The 21,054-nt window shown below is 35.1% G+C and overlaps 1 protein-coding gene across 1 annotated transcript in view; it reads left to right on the top strand.

Annotated features, from left to right (window-relative positions):
• Nucleotides 1–21,054, top strand: part of wnk4a (WNK lysine deficient protein kinase 4a) — a 70,773-nt gene that overhangs the window by 28,315 nt on the left and 21,404 nt on the right. The window contains exons 3-13 of the mRNA XM_016493068.1: nt 1,989–2,161; nt 3,028–3,248; nt 3,549–3,706; nt 7,150–7,238; nt 8,136–8,355; nt 11,341–11,713; nt 13,620–13,786; nt 13,946–14,010; nt 15,722–15,857; nt 17,019–17,135; nt 20,641–20,826. Coding sequence (XP_016348554.1) covers nt 1,989–2,161; nt 3,028–3,248; nt 3,549–3,706; nt 7,150–7,238; nt 8,136–8,355; nt 11,341–11,713; nt 13,620–13,786; nt 13,946–14,010; nt 15,722–15,857; nt 17,019–17,135; nt 20,641–20,826 — 1,905 coding nt within the window. The remainder of the gene's footprint in view (nt 1–1,988; nt 2,162–3,027; nt 3,249–3,548; nt 3,707–7,149; nt 7,239–8,135; nt 8,356–11,340; nt 11,714–13,619; nt 13,787–13,945; nt 14,011–15,721; nt 15,858–17,018; nt 17,136–20,640; nt 20,827–21,054) is intronic.

Raw genomic sequence — 21,054 nt, 5'->3', positions numbered from 1 at the left:
ATGTGTGCGTAAGACTGACAATGCTTGTCAATCATTTGGTGTCAAGAAGCCTTGAGCCCAGTACAGGAAAACTGTATTTATGTTGGGTTGGGAGAGAAACGTGTTTGAACACAAATTAATAATTCATTTTCCCAAGAGGGTAAAGTTGCTTCTTTAATCCATTTCTCAAACCCTCCCACAGGGAAGGACTCTAAGTGTAATCTCACAAGTCTCTCCTCTAGAGTTCCAAATGAGGGCTCAATAATTTCTCAACTTATGCTCAGATTTATGAAGACACTAAAGTCTGCAGTTAAAAGTTTTGAATATGTTACACACATTAATTTATAGGTCTATGCTGTTACTGCACGTCAACAGTTTACTTCATTTAAAATTACATAAAAATGTTCAGTTTAGAATAGTGTTATTTTAGTATCAGAGAGATAATATAATAGTTTTTATTAATATTTTTTTATGTTAATGTAAATGAAAATGAGACATTTTATTTTATTTCTTTATTTTATTTCAAGTAAAAAATTAAAGTCTGGTTCAGACATACAATGACTGAAATACACCTCTTATGTAATGTTATGCATCATATTTGAATTAAAATATTTTAAGATATTTGGGGGACAAAAAGTAAATAATATCAGGGTGATGCAGCTATCCTAATATGAAGACAAAAAAAGGTGCTCATTAAATGAAGAATGTTTTTGAAAAAAAGTAGTTAGGCATAATCTTTATTATTATTCCTAAAAAAACTATGAAAGAATTTTGTTAAAATTTTAAAATAAATCTTAAAAAAAAAAAAAAAAAAAACGTTGCCTGCCAAATCAAGTGCTATTATAGAAAGTACTTTTGCAAATACCTTTAAGAACCTTTTTGAAAACAATTACCACATTTTAAGAGTCATTCCGTTTTTTTTTTAAATGGTATACAAGTTTTCAAAACCAAATGCAACCTACCTGTACATGAATACAAAGATCAAATTTCTAAGAACTTGACACGTGTTTTAAAACAGATTTTATAAAGATTTGTTTTCTTCATTTCCTTGGACTCTCTCATGTGTCATTCACCAAATTTGTGTCTGTTGTAATTTCTCCTAAGGAATCTTATGAGCAACATCTTCAAATACAGTGTTAAATGTAGAGCTCGGCCTCCCTCTGTCCCTCGAGACATAAACACACACCACTTTTCCCAGAACTCATTGAATGTAGGATTCATGGTTCTTGAGTTGCTGTCTCTGAGGAGTTTCCACCCTCCTCACATGGCTGAGAGGCCCAGGACTGCTAAATCAAGCCTTTCATACCCACCAGAGGACAGAAATGGCCTTGTTGCCAAGTAATTGCTCGTCTGTAGTCCAGTCGCTAAAGGTTTTCGAAAAAAACTATGTTTAGAATGGGATGTAATTATGAGACAGCGGAAAAATATGATTAGGTTAGGGTGTTTCATGTACAGTAAATGGTGAAATTCTTGCGGTTGCAAGCGTCTTACTGGTTCTTATCTGTTTTAATGGTTTTTTGAGTACTAATTACAGGCTGTTATCTGCCAGAATAAGCAGTGAATCATGCTGCTTATTGAGGGCGAATGTACGTCATAAGAACATGTCATTTAAAACCTAAAGACACTACAGGTGAACATGGTGTAAGATAGATATCACTATACTTTCACTGGTTCATTCATCACAGTACATTAAGACAAGTGGTTTGCAAGTTTTCTGAAATGTTATGGTCCAATTAACTAATTAAATACGCACTAATTTGCATAAATTTATAGAACAGAAGTATGAACAGTGGAAAAATCTTAGTGTCTTGCCATAGGTTTAAACAGTGTCTTGCCATAGGTTTATTTGTTTCTTAGTTTTTGTTTAAGAGCTCATTGAAAGTCATTGAAAGTTCTCAGTCATCCCAGTTTTCCCCAGCTTTCCGCAAAGTGTCCACTTGTTGCACACTTCAGAATCTGAATTTTTTTGTTTCTCTTTCAAAATCTTTTTTTTTTTTTTTTCTCTTCAGACTCGCAAACTGACCAAAGTGGAGCGCCAGCGCTTCAGCGAAGAGGTTGAGATGCTCAAGGGTCTTCAGCACCCAAACATTGTGCGCTTTTACGACTCCTGGAAGTCCACTGTGAAAGGTCACAAGTGCATCCTTCTGGTCACTGAGCTCATGACCTCTGGCACCCTCAAAACGTGAGTTTGTCCTGCATCTCAGAATCACATAGATCACATTAAAGGGATACCAATAAAGATATTATTTAAAGGGGTGGTTGATTATGATTTCACTTTTTGAACTTTAGTTAGTGTGTATTGTTGCTGTTAGAGCATAAACAACGTCTGCAAAGTTACGACGCTCAGAGTTCAATGCAAAGGGAGATATTTTCTTTTAAAGAAATTGCTGTTTAAAGACTACAAAAAACGGCTGGTAGGGACTACAACGAGCTTCTTCCTGGGTTTGTGACATCACTAACCCCGATTTTTGCATAAACCCCACCCCCGGGAACATGCAAATACCCGTAATGGTAAGGGGGCGTGACAATTCTGGACAACGTGCACTCGGCGGTTAGCAAATCACAAACACACTGAGCCCGCTAACCAATCAGAGCCCATTGCGTATTTCTGAGGGAGGGGCTTCACAGAACCAGGAACTCAACAGACCGTTTTGACAAGAATGGAAACAGCGGTGTAGAATAAAGGTAAAATATGTGAAAATAATGCGTTTCTTAAAAAACGAAGCTTGAACTCATGTTACACTGCACCCCATACACACAATCAAGCTTTCAAAAAAAGCTGATCAACCACCCCTTTAAAATAGAGTTTCAGGTCCCATTGACTTCCATAGTATTTTTAGTCCATACTATGGAAGTCAGTGGGACCCGAAACCGTTTGCTTACCAACATTCTTTATTATATTCCACAGAAGATCGAAAGTCATACAAGTTTGGAATGGCATGAGGGTGATAAATGATAACAGAATGTTAATTTTTGGGTTGACTGTCCCTTTAATTGTCCCTTTTTTGGTGCTGAGGTGAAAAGGATTTTAACATCCCAATTTCTTAGGTATCTAAAGCGTTTCAAAGAGATGAAACCAAAGCTCCTACAGAGGTGGAGTCGTCAGATCCTTAAAGGACTTCACTTCCTGCACACGCGCACCCCTCCCATCATTCACAGGGACTTGAAATGTGACAATATCTTCATCACGGGCCCCACAGGAAGTGTGAAGATCGGGGACCTTGGACTGGCCACACTCAAGAGGGCAAGCTTTGCCAAGAGCGTAATAGGTAGGTCATTGCAAACTCCTGAAGCGTTTCATGCTTTAGTTTCTCAGTAATGATTTATCTTAGATCCGCTGAGATCTTCAACCTCATTGCATTTCAAGTTTAAAATGAAACGTTCAATTTTACTTTTGAAATGTTCACCTTTAGCCACTAGGTAGCTTACAACGTAATACCATCAAGAGGATAATACCATGGTGTGACAGTTCTTTCCTGATCCTGAAATAAAGTGTATTATTAAACCATTATAAAATGTACCGTTTTGGTAGTGACATCTAAGAGAATTCTTCACATTGTGTTTAACAGGAACACCAGAGTTCATGGCTCCAGAAATGTATGAAGAGAAGTACGACGAGGCAGTGGACGTCTATGCATTTGGCATGTGCATCTTGGAGATGACCACGTCAGAATACCCTTACTCTGAGTGCCAAAACGCTGCGCAGATTTACCGCAAAGTTACCAGTGTGAGTTTCAATCATTATCATTTAGTGTGATTAATTACTCTTTAAGTTAATGATTTGGGTCAGTACGATTTTTGTAAAAATGGTTTTATGCAGCAAGGAACCATTCAATTGACCAAAAGTGAGAGTAAAGACATTTATAATGTTTCAAAAAGGTGTATTTAAGTCATTCTATGTTGGAAAACTAAAATTATTTTTATTACTTTAAATAAAATAAAGGTTAATTGAAATAAAAAAAAAACCTATGAAAACCTTGAACATATTTTATTTTACCTAGCTGCTAAAGAAACATTTATCATTTTTATTTAATCTAACTTGATGTACTAAAATAAATAAAACTGAAATGAAAATTAATAAAATATATAGTGATATAATAAAATATATAGACATTTTTAATAATAAAAGTGACAAAAACATGGAACAAAAGTACTAAAACTTACTCAAATTAAGATGAAAGTGGGGGAAAAACTAACTTAAACTCAAAATACTAAAATAACACTGCAAAAGATCTATATTTAAAAAAAAAATGCTGTTCTTTTGAACTTTTTGTATTCATAAAAGAATCCTGACAAAAAATGATCTAGGTTTTCCAAAAAATATTGTGCAGCACAACTGTTTTCAACATTGATAATAATCAGAAATGTTTTTTGAGCAGCAAATCAGCATATTAGAATGATTTCTGAAGATCATGTGACACTGAAGACTGAAGTAATGACGCTGAAAATTGACATCACAGGAATAAATTACATTTTACTATATATTCACATAGAAAAGTTTGTTTAATGTTAAAAAATATTTCACAGAAATATTTCATATTATATATTTTTACTGTGTTTTTGATCAAATAAATGCAGCCTTGGCGAGCATAAGAGACTTCTTTCAAATACAAAATCTGTGAGATTGCTTGAAAATATGTTTAATTGTTGTGCATATATTTTGCAATAAGCATATGCACGTCCATATTTCCTAGTTTATTCCAGCACTGAGACCTTTAGCCCAGCATGGAAAGTGTCATAAACATCTTTTCTCTTCTTTCATTCTCTTCCTGCATGTCCTCCTTTCCTCTCATTTCCTTAAGAGCTTGCTGTGAGTCCACTTTGAGCAGAGGTTTAAGACTCACGGCTTGGGTTTGATTAGAACTTATGGCTCTAAAATAGTTTGAAATACCCCCTGTCTGTATCCTGTTTTTAAAAAACCCAGGGCTCGTCTCATTCTGGATAATTTGAGAAAGGCCCTACAGGTCACATGTACACAGAGAGGTCATTCTGATTTTGCAGCTTGTTAGGGATACAGTATATTCACTTGTCTGCTCCTTATTGCATTTGGAAACTTACATCAGCATGTGTTTACAACATCTTCAGACAGATCTCTTGAATGTAAATCAGTCTTGAACATGTTTTTTTATACATGAAAGAGTGTTCCTAACAAATGCTAAAAGAAAACATTTATTTTTACTCACAGTAATAACTTTGCAGTGGATTGAGATGTTGTACGACATGAAGTACAACCAACTTCAACAGGATTTCAGTAATGTTTTGATTTTGCATGTCAGAAAACAAGTTTATGATGTTTTTAAAGTAATAGCTAAATTTGACACGCACTTTATGTGGATGACGCCAGTGGTTTTGGTTTATTGGTTTGTTAAATGACGTGTCTTGAATGAACGAAACAAAGCCTGCTCTGAAAAGGTTGCTGAGTGTTAATGACAAAGCCAAGGAGCGCGAGTGTAAACGGGATGGGCGGTCGTCCAAAACTCCCATGAACTCGATGCTTTATGGAGCTCATGCTCCACAAATGTTACACAAGTCTACAGGGAAAGTGACCTACTCCAGCTGTAATTCAGTCCTCAGCTGTAATTCTTTGAAATCACAGTTTAACCTCACATGATTGAAGAATTTTGTATAGTCGAAGTAAGTCAAATGTGACAAATAACAGGCGTTAACTGTTGTAGATCTTAATATGATAGATCAGCATTAAACCAAGCACATGCAAGTGTTGTAAATTGTATTTTAGAATACTACAGTGTAAAATTAATAATGTTACGTTGCTTTATTAAATGTTTAAGTGGGTTCAAGGTATAATATATATATATAAAAAGGTAATTGTGACTTTTTATCTCACAATTCAGTTTATGTCTCACAATTCAGAATTTTTTTCTCTGAAATGTGTAAATGAAAAAGTGTAAATTGTGAGATATAAACTTGCAATTGCGAGGAAAAAAACTGAATTGTGAGATAAATTTGGAATTGGTAGGAAAAAAGTCTGAATTGTAAGATATAAACTCAGAATTGTGAGAAGAAAACTCAGAATTGTGAGATATAAATTTGGAATTGCAAGGGGAAAGAAGTCAGAATTGTGAGATGTAAGTTAGGAAATGTACAGAAAAAAATGAGAATTGTGAGATATAAACTCACAATTGTGAGAAAATAGTCAGAATCGTGAGATATAAACTCACAACTGTGTGAAAAAAGTCAGAATCGTGTAGGGATGCACGATATTGGATTTTTTCCGATATGCTGATAATTTTCAACTAATTTTGGCCGTTATCGATATGTAATTATTTTAAATTTTGGTTAGTTTTTAAAAAAAAATTATTTGTTAGAATTAAATAAACAATAATAGTCCTTTTATAATGACAGTACATTGAAGATTTGAAAATAACTATAAATAAACTATATATTAATCACTGCATTTTTTTTTTCAGAAAGATGCAGTGGTAACCTTAACATTTTATTTTATGATTTAACATTTGTAGATGGTCTAAAGCAAAAGAGTTGTAAAAATTCTGAAAATCTTTTAGAGCTCATAATTTGTTTATTTATTCCTCTTATCGGCAAGACATATTGGCATAATTTTTCATATTGGGCCACGTGAGATATAAACTCACAATTGCGAGAAAAAAAAATCACAATTGTGAGATATAAATTTGGAATTGCAAGGAAAAATACTGAGAATTGTGAGATATAAACTCGGAATTGTGAGAAAGTCAGAATTCTGAGGTCATATCTCGCAATTCTCAAATCATATCTTGAGTTTTTTTCTCAGAATTACAAGAAAAAAAAGTCAGAATTGTGAGATAAAAAGTCGCAATTACCTATTTTATTTTTTCAACAACACAAAATACTTTTTTTATATAAAAAATGTTATATAAAAATGTATATAAAAATAAACAAACTCCCATAGCTTTAGGGTTGTGTGCTTTGCTCAATGGCAGTGTCAGTAACAAATCAACAGTGAATTGGTGCAAAGTAATTTTTTCAAAACATCCAGGCAAGCTTTGAAACCTCGCTCTCGTGTAACTGGCTGTGATTAGATTATCTGAAAGGGAATAATCTAATTTACATTTGAACATCAGATTGATGAGTGACATATTAAAACATTTTTAGCCTCTTTGACTGATGTTTGTCTCAGACTTTGACATTTGTGTCCACTTCTGCTGTTTTCAGGGTATAAAGCCCGACAGTTTCTACAAAGTGAAAGTTCCAGAGTTAAAGGAAATCATTGAAGGCTGTATCCGCATGAACAAAGATGAAAGGTACTTTATTGATTTTACTGTTTGATTTTCCACTTTGAAAGTGTTCTTTAAAACATTCTTGTGCAGAAGCATTCATTTTATATATTTACCAGTTATTATTATGCAGCATTGTTCTACAAAGTGAAATTGCTTAGGATTCTGCAAAATATCAGCAACAAAGATGCTACAGAGATTGTTTTTATTTAAAAAAATCATCCTAAATGATAAATAATAATATATCCTCAATGTTAAATATGCATCTACTTCACTTTCCAGCAACTTGGGAAACCTTGTAGCTTTGCCTATGAAATTATATTTTTTGTTTTGAGCTAACTATGTGATGATCATTACGTAATGTTTCAATATTTAAAATCGGTCAGCTGTATTTTTGTTGTATAAATTCACAAGTTACATATCAGGGTTATTATTGTTAGCTAAAACTATTTTTGGTGATTTAAATATATAGCTGAAATAACAAATATTAGGTGAAAAATGTAAATTAAACAAAAATGAACAAACTAAAATAAGTTTGAGTTGAATCACTAAAATTGCTTACTGTAAATAACTAAAATTAAAGAGTAAACCTAATTAAGTAATATTAAAAATGCTAAAACAAAATAACTAAAATTAAATTAAAATGAAAACTAAAATTTTAAAATAAAAGCTAGTTCAAAATAATATTATAAATTATTATTTGCATGCATTTCCACCCTTCCACATTCATATGCATATGAAGTAAAGCATGAAGCTTAAATAGTTTTAATAATATAATTATTATTATGCTTAATAATTTGACTCATTGAAAACAGGTGCATGTAACCTATATTTTTAAATATAAAACGGCTTTAAACCACCTATTGATTGACATTTATTTCATACATTCAGTTTGTGTGGCTTCATATGGATCTTTCTGTCTAGATACACCATCCAGGACCTGCTGGAGCACACGTTCTTCCAGGAGCACAATGGCGTTTACGTTGAATTGGCTGAGGAAGATGATATGGTCAAATCCAGCCTGAAGCTCTGGCTTCGCATGGACGGCACCAAGAAGCTCCACGGAAAGTACAAGGACAACAACGCCATTGAGTTCCTGTTCGAGCTTTACAAAGACGTGCCAGAGGAGGTGGCGCAGGAGATGGTGAGCTTCACTCACACATAATCTCATGCTAACCGGATCTTTACCTCCCTTTCTGTTAGCTTTTCATATGTGTTTCTTGAAGGGATCTAAGGTGTGGTTACATTTCCCATCCACTCTGACTCGTTGGTTTACTGTCACTGTTAACACTAAACCCAGATATTCCCCTCAGGCATCAACAAAGCGTATGTGTTCACAGATGTACGTTAATATGTGGGTTGAGTTTTCTGCAGAGATCTGCAACAATGATCCTGAAGCATTGATATTCAATCACACAGAAATATTAAACAAATATGTGTGTCTTAGTAACCTACCAGTTTTTAACAGGTGTTTACTGTGCATGTTACCACAACACAAGTGGACGAATCTTACAAAAACACATCCAGATTGCATTTCATCCCAAAAACTAATGGGGAAAAAGGCATTTTCCAGTATTTTCTGACCGTTAATCACATTTCCCCGCTCAATTCTTGTGTCCAGGCGGTTTTCTTTTGAGTTTCTGGTCATTCAGAATACTCACAGTGGCAGATTTCATGACTGTAATGTGCAAAGACATTTTACTTTTAAGTTTTAGCAAATTCCCTAATTCCAATGTCATTTCTCATTACTGAAATACGTTGTTTTTAGGGCTGTCAAATCGATTAATCACGATTAATCGCATCCAAAATAAAAGTTTGTGTTTACATAATACATGTGTGTGTACTGGCAATTTATGTATATATAATACACACACATACATGTATATAAGAAATATATGTAATATATTTATAAATAATAATGTATATATATATATATATTTCTTAAATGTATACATGTATATGTGTGTATTTATATATACATATAAATATACATAGCACACACTCATATCATGTAAACACAAACTTTTATTTTGGATGCTATTAATCGTGATTAATCTATTTGGCAGCCCTAAATATTTTATATATTTTTTCTAAGAATTGGTAGTAAGAATTGAGAATTGAGACAATAATGCCAAAAGCGTCTTAATTTCAATGATCATAAGTAGTGTTGTCACAATACCAAAATTTACCATAAGATTTAACACTGTGTCTTTCCTTAAGCAAAATATAATTTATTGATTTGGGGCTGAAATGTGATGCAGAACTGTACTTTTATCAGATTCACCCAAGCTTGATTTCTTTGTTTTTACCCTTATGACTTCATGACACAGGTTTCCTCTGTGACCTTCACAATGTCGGTCGTTTCCAACAATCTGTCCTCACTCTGGGTAGATTTCTTTACTCTTCCTGTGTCAGTAATATGGGGACGTAACTGAACTCTTGACCTTCCTAGAGCACAAAGTCCCAAACACACCTCAGTATGTATCTACTGGCAGGGTTTTTCTTGACACAGTGGCACATGAGCCTCACCATTCGCTTCAGGCCCGTGTAACCCTGCTGTGTGTTGCATAATGGTTTCAAGGGCATAGCTTTTTAATTATCAAGGTGGAAATGTGAGAGCGGGGCCAAATGAGGAAGAGGACTGCGTTGTGAAACTGGAGCCTTTCTCTTGTCCAGACTGAATCCCACTTTTTATTAGACCGGACCTTCACAATTCGTCTTTTATCTCTCAACGTGTCTGCTTTTCATCAAGAACAAATTTATTGTCAAGTCACATCGACGGAGGGTTATCACGTAATTTGACTAGCTGATATGATGATAGAGTCTTCAAGGTTATTCAAGGTGAAAGGTTATTGAGAGCCATTTTCATAAACTTCATGCCAAGAAAATGAGCCTCACCATTCGCTTCAGGCCCGTGTAACCCTGCTGTGTGTTGCATAATGGTTTCAAGGGCATAGCTTTTTAATTATCAAGGTGGAAATGTGAGAGCGGGGCCAAATGAGGAAGAGGACTGCGTTGTGAAACTGGAGCCTTTCTCTTGTCCAGACTGAATCCCACTTTTTATTAGACCGGACCTTCACAATTCGTCTTTTATCTCTCAACGTGTCTGCTTTTCATCAAGAACAAATTTATTGTCAAGTCACATCGACGGAGGGTTATCACGTAATTTGACTAGCTGATATGATGATAGAGTCTTCAAGACAACATTGGCCTACATTGTTTCAGTGGAAACACACTGTTCCAGAGTTGAGTGAAAGGTTATTGAGAGCCATTTTCATAAACTTCATGCCAAGAAAAAATTAGATTTAGATCGTCAAAGAATGCAGAATTTGTTGGCATCAATAACAAGGCACCATGTTTCACACTTGCATGCAACGTTTAAGGAGTAATTTACCCAAAATTGAAAATGTAGTCACCCTCAGGCCATCCAATATCTAGATGAGTTTCTTCATCAGATTTGGAGAAATGTAGCATTCCATCACTTGTTCACCAATGGATCCTCTGCAGTGAATGGGTGCCATCAGAATGAGAGTCCAAACAGCTGATAAAAACATCACAGTAATCCACAAATAAAAAGTCCATCTCCTGTTGTCCTCTCACATTAAAATCCACCAGCATATTTGTTTAGAACTGTTTTGGACTGTTTTTACTTGTAAACGGTGCTTGATCTGTGCATATTTCTCGCCTGATTCAGACAAGACGACTTTTTAACTGGAGAAAGCAATATTATGGATAAACGACTTGTATCTTAGCCAGAAACTATGGTTTGAAGTTAAAAATGTTTTAATGATGGATTTGTTTGTACAATTACGCAGCTTTTCACTACACAAGATGTGAACTGATGGACTGGAGTGGTGTGGATTACTTGTGGATTATTGTGATGTTTTTATATCAGCTGTTTGAACTCTCATTCTGACGGCACCCATTCACTGCAGTAGATTTTATGGGATCATGTTAATATTTGAGAGCACAGTTACTAGTGTAGGCACCCAAGTCATGGTAGACACCATATTTCTTTTCATCTGAATACAAAAATAGTGATTTAAATTTGATTTGACCCATATGTATTGTTGCACTAATAAAGTTTTACTCTCACTAATAGTTTTATCAATCATCTCATTTTTTCCAGGTGGTTCTGGGGTTTGTATGTGAGGCCGACTACAAGTTGGTCGCCAAGGCCATGCGAGACCGCGTTACAGCCATCAAACGTCAGCGAGAAAAACACCGTCGGCTAGCAGAGGAGAAGCAGCGGAAGAAGAAGGAGGAAGTTATTGAGGAAGAGTCTGAGCTGCCATCGCCCAGATCCAACGTTCAAATATCTGAAAACCCCGCCCCTTCTCCTGTGCAGATCCCGCCCACTCCTGTAATCCCAGAACCCATGTGCTCTCCCATTACTGGCTCATCGGATTCTGGGATTAACGGCAGATTCCCACCAGAGCCAGAGGAACCAGAGGCCGATCAACACTTCCACATCCACCATACAAGCTGCTCCTCAGCAACCTGTACGTACCAGATCTTCATTTGATCATGTTTATGTGATTACAATAATGCTACTATTGAGCAGCGATAGACCAATACACTAGTCAGGCTGATACTTTTTAGGTTCATTATTAGCCACTGAAAAATCCATATTGGGAAACCACTATTTCAGATGTCTTTCTGCTCTCCTGCACGGGTTCAAGACGGCCAGTGAGCCTCACATAAACTACATTGTGCAGTGCCCTAAATTTTCCTCAATGTTTCTTTCATGGCGTGTTAAGCCCGGCAGCTCTCCTAGACCTGAAAACAGCATGGCACAGTCAACCGACGTCCACAAATAAACTCTTTTTAATAGCCAGTGTGTGTATGCTTATCAGGGAGGGTGAGGGTTACGGTCATGCAGTTTGACACTCTTGGAGTGGAAACTATAGAAAAAGGAGGACACTGTGATATGAAGAAGTAGATTTAATGCATTATTAACTGTTATATTCCTACATTGTGTATGTATTTTCTCTGTTGACATGTTAGCAGTCAGTCAAGGTTATTATAGTTACAATTAATACTATAAAACTTGCAATAAAATAAGTGTTAACTCAAATAAAAATATTATTAAATGAACACTTTTTTTTTTTTATTTCAGATAGAACCATAACTGCAACATTATTGTGGTATCATTGAGATAATATAGTTTTTATAACAATTTTGAATGTTTTAATTTTTCATTTCAATTTTAGTTAAAACTTTAGTAATTATTTTAAAATATGTCTGTTTGTTTCTCATTTTTTATTTGTGAGCCTGGAGCACAAAACCAGTCTTAAGTCGCTGGGGTATATTTGTAGCAATAGCCAAAAAATACATTATATGGGTCAAAATGATTGATTTTTCTTTTATGCCAAAAATCATTAGGATATTAAGTAAAGATCATGTTCCATGAAGATATTTTGTAAATTTCCTACCGTAAATATATCAAAACTTAATTTTTGATTAGTAATATGCATTGCTAAGAACTTCATTTGGACAACTTTAAAGGCGATTTTCTCAGTATTTAGATTTTTTTGCACCCTCAGATTCCAGATTTTCAAATAGTTGTATCTCAGCCAAATCTTGTTCGATCCTAACAAACCATACATCAATGTAAAGCTTATTTATTCAGCTTTCAGATGATGCATAAATCTCAATTTCGAAAAATTGACCCTTATGACTGGTTTTGTGGTCCAGGGTAACATTTAGTTTAACCGGATGAAAAAACTAATAAATTGACATAAAAAAAAAAAAAATGACAAAAGCAAAACAAAATGACTAAAGCTAACTAAATGTAACATTTCTTATTTTCATTTAGTTTAACTTGATGTACTAAAATAAACTAAAACTGAAATAAAATGAATGAAAAACTCATTTAAGACATGAAAAAAACTAATAGAAATGACAAAAGCACAACAAAACTACTAAAAATAACCAAGTTTACCATTTTACATTTTCATTTAATTTAATTTGATGTACTAAAATAACTAAAACTGGACTGAAATGATGCTAAAACAAGCAGTGAGTTGTGACGCACTTCGCTGACATTTTGCCATGTTGTTTTAAAGGAAGAATATAAGCGGTGGACATGGCATCTGCTTTAAGCTTTTAACCCTGTTTTGATCCATGAATTCTAGTGTCCTTTGGCCTTTGATCCAAGTCATCTGATATGAGAGACATCCATGCTATTTATGAATAAAGTCATCAAGACCTTAACGTAATGTATTTCTGAGTGAAACAGGATATTTAATGATAACATCATTGGTGGGTCTTGATTTGATCCATTGGGGGATTGATTGGATGGTGAAAAAGAGTTAAAGCAAGCTTTTAATGAAAGAATACAACAACAAACAGGATCCATAGGGATATCTATTAACAGATCGTCCGTTTGTCTTTGTGTTTCTCCAGCTGACTGTGAGACTGATGGATATCTCAGTCCCTCTGGCTTACAGGATGTTACCGAAGCTTCAAATGGCACCGTCAGCTGCTCTCCAATCCTTCTCCCCCAACAGGCCACACCCACAGAGGCCACGCCCACAATCACTCCACCAATCCTGGCTCTCCGTTTCCCCTCAGTGAGTTTATAATTACAAAATTGGCCTCACTTAATCCCGAGTTAGACTCAGGAGAGCCATTTAACCTTAATTTACACTAATTACTATGAACTTGTTTCTTTGATGTTTGTTGTTAATTACTCCATGTAGCTGAAGGCCTGTTCCTTAATCTTCCCACAGAGTATTGCCGTGTCTAGTAAAACCGAGAGAGGACCGCTTAGCCCTTTCTCCTCACCCGTGGACAGGTAAAGACCTGCTTACTTTATCCCTCAGCTCTTCTCTCACATCTGTGGACTTTGAGGTCGATGTTTTACTTTAGTGCCAGATGTACTAATGGCTTTGTGCTCAGTAGGAGCCCATCCCCTCCTCTCATCTTTCGCAACAGAGCACATGCTCCATGTCCTATAGGATACTGTTTATACACCACAGGGCTCTTGGACGCCGTCCCTAGCAAATGCCTGCCATTACAGCATAGTTTTCCACTCTTCATGTTCCTCAACAGGCAGAGATCTTTCAAAAAGAGCCAGAGTCTGCCAAACAGTAGGCTGGCTATAAACGTGTTTGTGGGCCTCGTAGGAAGCCCAGTGTTTGGATAAAACAGAGGCTTGTGTTGGTAAAAGATCTGGGAGACACAATTAGCTCACAGAAACAAGCTCAGAATGGACTCCACGTCCCTACGGGCCAAAGTCAAACAAGGCCTCAAACTGTGTGTGGAACTTCGGCAAAGATAAAGCCAATTCAAATACTACATCTGTCTAGTTTTTCCTCTTTAGCTGTTATATTGGATTTCCAGAAAACAGTGCAGTTAAAAATACATTTTGCTGTCCAGCAGTTCTTCCCATGTGTAAAAAGAAGTACACTTTAGTGTACTTTTATAAAGAGTACTTATTACTGAAATAGTATACTTTAAGTGCAAACTGAATGTAATGTTTTTGAATACTTAATTGCTTTAATGTTATTTCTATTGAAACCTGTATGTCATGTATTTAAATATATTTGTAATCGCACATTTGTAATGATGAAGTTGCAGTTCAGTACATTTAAAATATATTTAAATGAAATAGCATATAAATCCCCTACAGTTAAAATTATAATCAAGTACTTTACATGTGCTTTAGTATGTTAGTCAACACATTAAAATGTACTTTAAAGTAAAACTTATAAATTGACATTATTACAATGTGCACTTTTTAAAAGTGTGTTAAGATACAGTGAATCTTTGAAAGTAACTCTTTAAGTACACTTAAGTGGCCTTTTATTTCAATAATGTATTATCTAGAAGTACAATTTTTGTAAATATACTTTTAAGATTTAAAGTATACGACAAGTGCACATTCAACACATAAGCACACTTGTTTTTCACAAGGGTTCTGTGCACTGGACATTACTGACGATCGACGGGGTCATAGCCCAACAACTAAAAGAAGGACATACACAGAGTTTGTTTAACTACTTCAGACTTGTAAAACCTAATAAGCGGGAACACAGCGCTCATTAAATGTACCGTGTTCCCTTAAAAACCTGATATTAAACAAATAAGGGTGTTGAGATGATGAGAGAGGGAAATTCCTCAGTGGTTTATGCTTATTGAACCATTTTAATGGGCTCTGTTTAACTGCAGGTCTTCCAAACACCCGTTTACTTAACATGACGTTCACATTTGTGCTTTTATAAGTTTACTAGGTTGTACAAAGTGCTAGTCGTGTTGATTTGACGGTTAACATAACAAACTTGATTTTTGCAAATGGTTTGGGGTGAGTTGCACACAGAAGTTTAATACTTAGGGTTAATTTTATGTTTAAATACCATGCAACAGTATGTATGCATTAGCAAACATCGCTAATAATGATAGCTGTAAGTGCACACACAGATATTTTCCTGCAGTTTGGAATGCCATAGAATGCAAAACATAATCTTTTGTAAATAATTTGTAATTTAGTTATCCTTTCTTCACAGTTATGCTTCAGACGTGACCTCAGGCTTGAGCGATGGCTACGATGGACTGTCAGACAGAGGGAGTAAGTTTGCTGAAAGACGGACAACAGGGAAACTGTTTAGGAGGAGAATGCGGTCCCGTCTGCGCATTACAGGGGTGAGGATAATTCAGCATTTGATCCAGTCACGTATGCATCAAACTAACTAGAGGTTGACCGATATTTATTCTTTAATGTCTGATGCTGATACCGATAATCTTAGAGAGCAGGTTGGCCGATGAACCATATAAAGCTCATATGACCTTGCACTATAGATTGTAAATTCTGCAATAATATTTATATTAATTTGACAATATTTACTAAAATAAATTATTTGAAAATTAATCATATGAAAAAGACAGCTTTTTATTTGTTATTATAAATAAAATTATAACTAATTTTATATTATAAAGATATTATAATAGAATTTTGACAGTTCTTAGCAGTGTCAAAATAAAAGTCCAGCTTCCTACAGTTTTCAGCCAAACAAAAAACTAAGTGCCTGATGCCGATAATTAAAAAATGCCAAATATCAGCCAATATATCAGCCTTGAGAACAAAACTTGAACTAAATCAAGATGAATAATGGCACTATTGCCTTCTGTAGAACTGCTTGTAGCTGAATCAAACTATAAGTTTCATAATTGATAAACACAATTATTGAACTGAACGGATCAACACTGTACCGACTTGAGCTGAAAAATTATGCTATTGTCTTTTTAAACCTGCTTTACAGCAGAATTTGAATTTGTCTCATATTTGATGAAGTTTGTTTGCATCACTGATTGTTATTTTCCTGCTTTGAAACAATCTGTATTTTATAAAGTATATTTTATAATATTTTTGATTTTATTAAATAAAGGTGACTTGACTTACCGATATATCAGTTGGAGACTGTGCTTAACCACCCACCAGTCCATTTCTCCACTTCTGTAAATCCATGATGGAAATCAAAAATTGTTATAAGTGCAAATGGCAATATCTTGGAATGATATCGCATGTGAATTCAAGATGTTTAGCAGATGTCCATGTGTGATCATTCTCTGCGTGGGTACGGTATGTCCTCAGTCATTTGTTTTATAAAGAACCCGTTCGGCTTGCATTGATTAGTATTCAAAGGGTTAGAGACATGAACAGTAAACACAGTCAAACACAATAAGCACAATAAGTCAAACACATCCCAAAGAGCATTTGGCCACTTGCAACAAAATGTATGAATGCCTTTTCAGTTGATGACAAAATATGAAATACAGAATATTTGTGTGTGTTGTTCCTCACAGGTGTCTGATAAAGTAGACCGGGTAGTTGAGTGTCAGCTACAGACCCATAACGATAAGATGGTCACCTTCAAATTCGACCTGGATGGCGACAACCCTGAAGACATTGCTGCAGTAATGGTAGGTGCCTAAAATCTTAAATACATTCGTTAAAGGGATAGTTCACCCAGAAATGGAAATTATGTCATTAATTACTCACCCTCATGTCGTTCCAAACCCGTAAGACCTTCGTTCATCTTCGGAACACAAATTAAGATATTTTTGATTAAATCTGAGAGCTTTTGACCTTGAAAAGACAGCAACGCAACTTTCCACATTCAAGGCCCAGAAAGTTAGTAAGGACATCATGTGTGTGCATGTGGACTATTTTAACGATGTCCTTACTACCTTTCTGGGCCTTGTACGTGTCAGTTGCATTGCTGTCTATGGAGGGTTAGAAAGCTCTCAGATTTAATCGAAAATATCTAACTTTGTGTTCTGAAGATGAACAAAGGTCTTACGGGTTTGGAACAACATGAGGGTTAGTAATTAATGACAGAATTTTCATTAGTGGGTGAACTATCCCTTCAACACATTGTCTTCTCTTTTCATAATGGCTTATTCTTTTTATTTTTTTTTGTAGAGTTAAATCAAACATAAATATCAAATGTCTTGACTACATTAGGATGATGATATTAGTATCCAGTAGTAGTCATGGGACACATGTAAGCACACAACCACATACATTATCAGCTGTAGCAGAGATACACAAATGCCCCACTGCCGCCCTTATCAGGAAAATCCCACGAGCTAATGTTGTACTTCCCCTCCGTCAGTGAGTGATATGCTCTTATTAGTGCCGTGAAAACCTTGTGAGAAAGTCCTCAGTGAGGCACGTATCCAGACCTCACTCATTTAGCAGCGTGTACTGTGGTAGATTAGATTAGAGATGGGAGATTGTCAGAGCCATAGGCTAGTGGCCCTTTCCCGATCCCATTTCCCTTTTTTATTTCCAATCGTTCGTTTGTTTGTTACAGTATTTATTAATCTTTGTTAATGTTAGTTAATAAAGATACATCTGTTCATTGTTAGCTCACGTCAACTCTATTGACTATTAAATTATATTAACAGATACAACTTTTGATTTGAATTTATTGATAAATGTTGAAATTAACAACTAAGATTAACTAAGTTTTTTGCCATTTTTTAATTATAGGCATTGAGCACCGATTTTTTCTGTTTGGCCAATAACTGTCAGAAGCGGGACTTTTATTTTGACAACACTGGCTTTAATTTTGAACTGTCAAAATTATATTATTATAAGAACTGTCAAAATTAAGTTATGATAATGACTTTGTAACAAATACTAGGCAAACACTTTACATTCTCATGTTTATTTTTTCAAGTTAAATTTATTTTTTTACTGATAACTACTAATAGTTAACATGAACTAACAATAAAATAGTTAGCTGTTGTTAACAAATGAAACCTTATTGTGTTGTGTTACCATATTTTTAGGTTTTTCTTTTATATAGTAAAGTACATTACATTATACACATACGCATACTGACATTTTTCTGTTATATATATGTACATTTCAGATATATTTTGTCATAATCTGACTTGCACATGCCCCAGATCACCCACTGTTTCAGACATCTGGTTCTGTTTGTCCCTCATTATAAGACGCAGGAGAGCAATGTTGCATTTTTTTTCTTTTTTTGATTGATGTCATCTGATGCATGGTGTCCACCAGATGGCTAGATCGCTAAATGCCATTAACTAAACCTGGAACGAATTTAACATGGCTGAAAATAGCAGTGAAGCACCGAGTACCCAAGATCTAGACAAGTAATAAACAATTGTGTATGTGGAGATAGAAAGTTGCCTGCGTACTTGCACACCTCAGATACTTATATAATTTGAAGAACGTCTAATATTTTTAATCCAAAAGAGGTCTTAACTTAGTTTTTTTTATGTTTATTTGTCATAGGTTATTCTGTGATTTAATAATTCATGCACTGCATCAGAGTGCTGCAATGTTTCTGTTAAAAAAACAGTACTGGGTGGATTACTTACATACATTGTATTGTACATTTAACTATATTTTACTGTAAATGTATTTAAAATGTCACGTTACACTCTCACAAAAAAAAAAGGTACAAAAGTTGTCACTGGGGTTGTACATTTCCAAATAGTACAATTATGTACAATTTAGATACTAAGTATACTAATACTGTATGTACCTTTAATGTGCTTATATGCACCCTTTAGGGGTAAAAAAGGTACAAAGGTGTACCTTTTGAAAGGATACTGCTCCAGTGACAGCTTTTGTGCCTTTTTTCTGAGTGTAGATCTATTACAGTTTTTCACTGTACAGTTAACCAACAGGTTTGTACGCAACAATCTTTTACCATTAAAATTACAAATATTTTTAACAGCGTAGTCTGATTATGAGTATTTTAAAATGTATAGTATTTTAATATATAATCCAATTACAAGTACTTAATTTTTGGATTTCAGAATCCAGATTACATATGTGACCCTGGACCACAAAACCAGTCTTAAGTGTCAATTTTTCAAAATTGAGATTTATACATCATATGAAAGCTGAATAAATAAGCTTTCCATTGATTTATGGTTTGTTAGGATAGGACAATATTTGGCCGAGATACAACTATTTGAAGATCTGGAATCTGAGGGTGCAAATAAATCAAAATATTGAGAAAATCATCTTTAAAGTTGTCCAAATGAAGTTCTTAGCAATGCATATTACTAATCAAAAATTAAGTTTTGATATATGTATGGTGGGGAATTTACAAAATATCTTCATGGAACATGATCTTTACTTAATATCCTAATGATTTTTGGCATAAAAGAAAAATCTTTAATTTTGACCCATACAATGTTTTTTTGGCTATTGCTACAAATATACCCCAGCGGCTTAAGACTGGTTTTGTGCTCCAGGCTCACATATAATCAGCACTGAAGAAGTGAACACCAGTGTGGTTTGGAGGCGTTTCAGATGAATGAATTTAGAAGAGGAGGAATAAAATCTCAGAACAACCATAAAAAAAAATTTGCATTTACCAGTTCACGTCGAAGTATAAATAGAATATTAATGAACTGCTGATATTTTCCTTGAATGTGAGGCTTATATAGTGTAAGAGTGATGGACGCCTATTGTCTATATGAGCGTCTGACTGTATATTGCTCAATAAGTGTGCGTGTGCTGGATTACATGACTGTGTGACCGCATGCAGCTCCTTTTCTCCCATACAGAAGCTCTTTGTTTGGTCTCAGAGTCCTGGCAGCGCAGAGTCACTCCTGGCGTGTTATTGGTCGAAGCATGAACACCCACTGCTATTAGTGGTGTGTAAAAGCTCAGCTTGTGGACAAACTTAATTAAAGCTGCCTTGAATTAAAAGAGTGTCCATAAGCATGCACATGCTCAATTTAAGCACGTTTCATTTTAAGTAGTCGAGGGGTAGTTTGCATTGCACAGAGAGCCCACTTGATCCACGCATGGTCTACGTGCGCTACGTGTGCCAGTTCGCCCTCGGCGTTCAGAATGGATAGGCTTCGTACAGTAAGTCAGGCTTGCTCATTTGGTTTTGTTTATTTCCTTTTCTCTCACCCCCTCAAGGTGCATAATGAGTTCATCCTGCCCTCGGAGAAGGAAGGTTTCATTCACCGCATCGGTGACATCATTAAGCGAGCAGAGTCTATGATGAGGAAGGACTCATCGGGTCACCATGAAAGCTACGGAGTCGCCCGTCCCTCGTATATAAATGCCGTCCACTCACTCTCTGGTTCTCAGGCGAGCCTGCAAGTAAAGAAACCTGTCCAGTTCACTCACATTCATTATCCATTGCACTGTGATAACTACCAATAAGCTATGTCATTTATTAATTGTTTATTTTTCATATTATAATATGTTTGTAATATAATGTAATAATATTATTATATAAATACATACTGGTAAAAAATATATAGCCTGAATGCACTGTAAGTCGCTTTGGATAAAAGCATCTGCTAAATGCATAATTAATTATTAAAT

The sequence above is a fragment of the Sinocyclocheilus anshuiensis genome, unplaced genomic scaffold, assembly GCF_001515605.1.
Source record: "Sinocyclocheilus anshuiensis isolate Anshui unplaced genomic scaffold, SAMN03320099.WGS_v1.1 scaffold546, whole genome shotgun sequence".
Taxonomy (NCBI): Eukaryota; Metazoa; Chordata; class Actinopteri; order Cypriniformes; family Cyprinidae; genus Sinocyclocheilus; species Sinocyclocheilus anshuiensis.
This window is presented reverse-complemented; position numbering and strand designations above follow the sequence as displayed.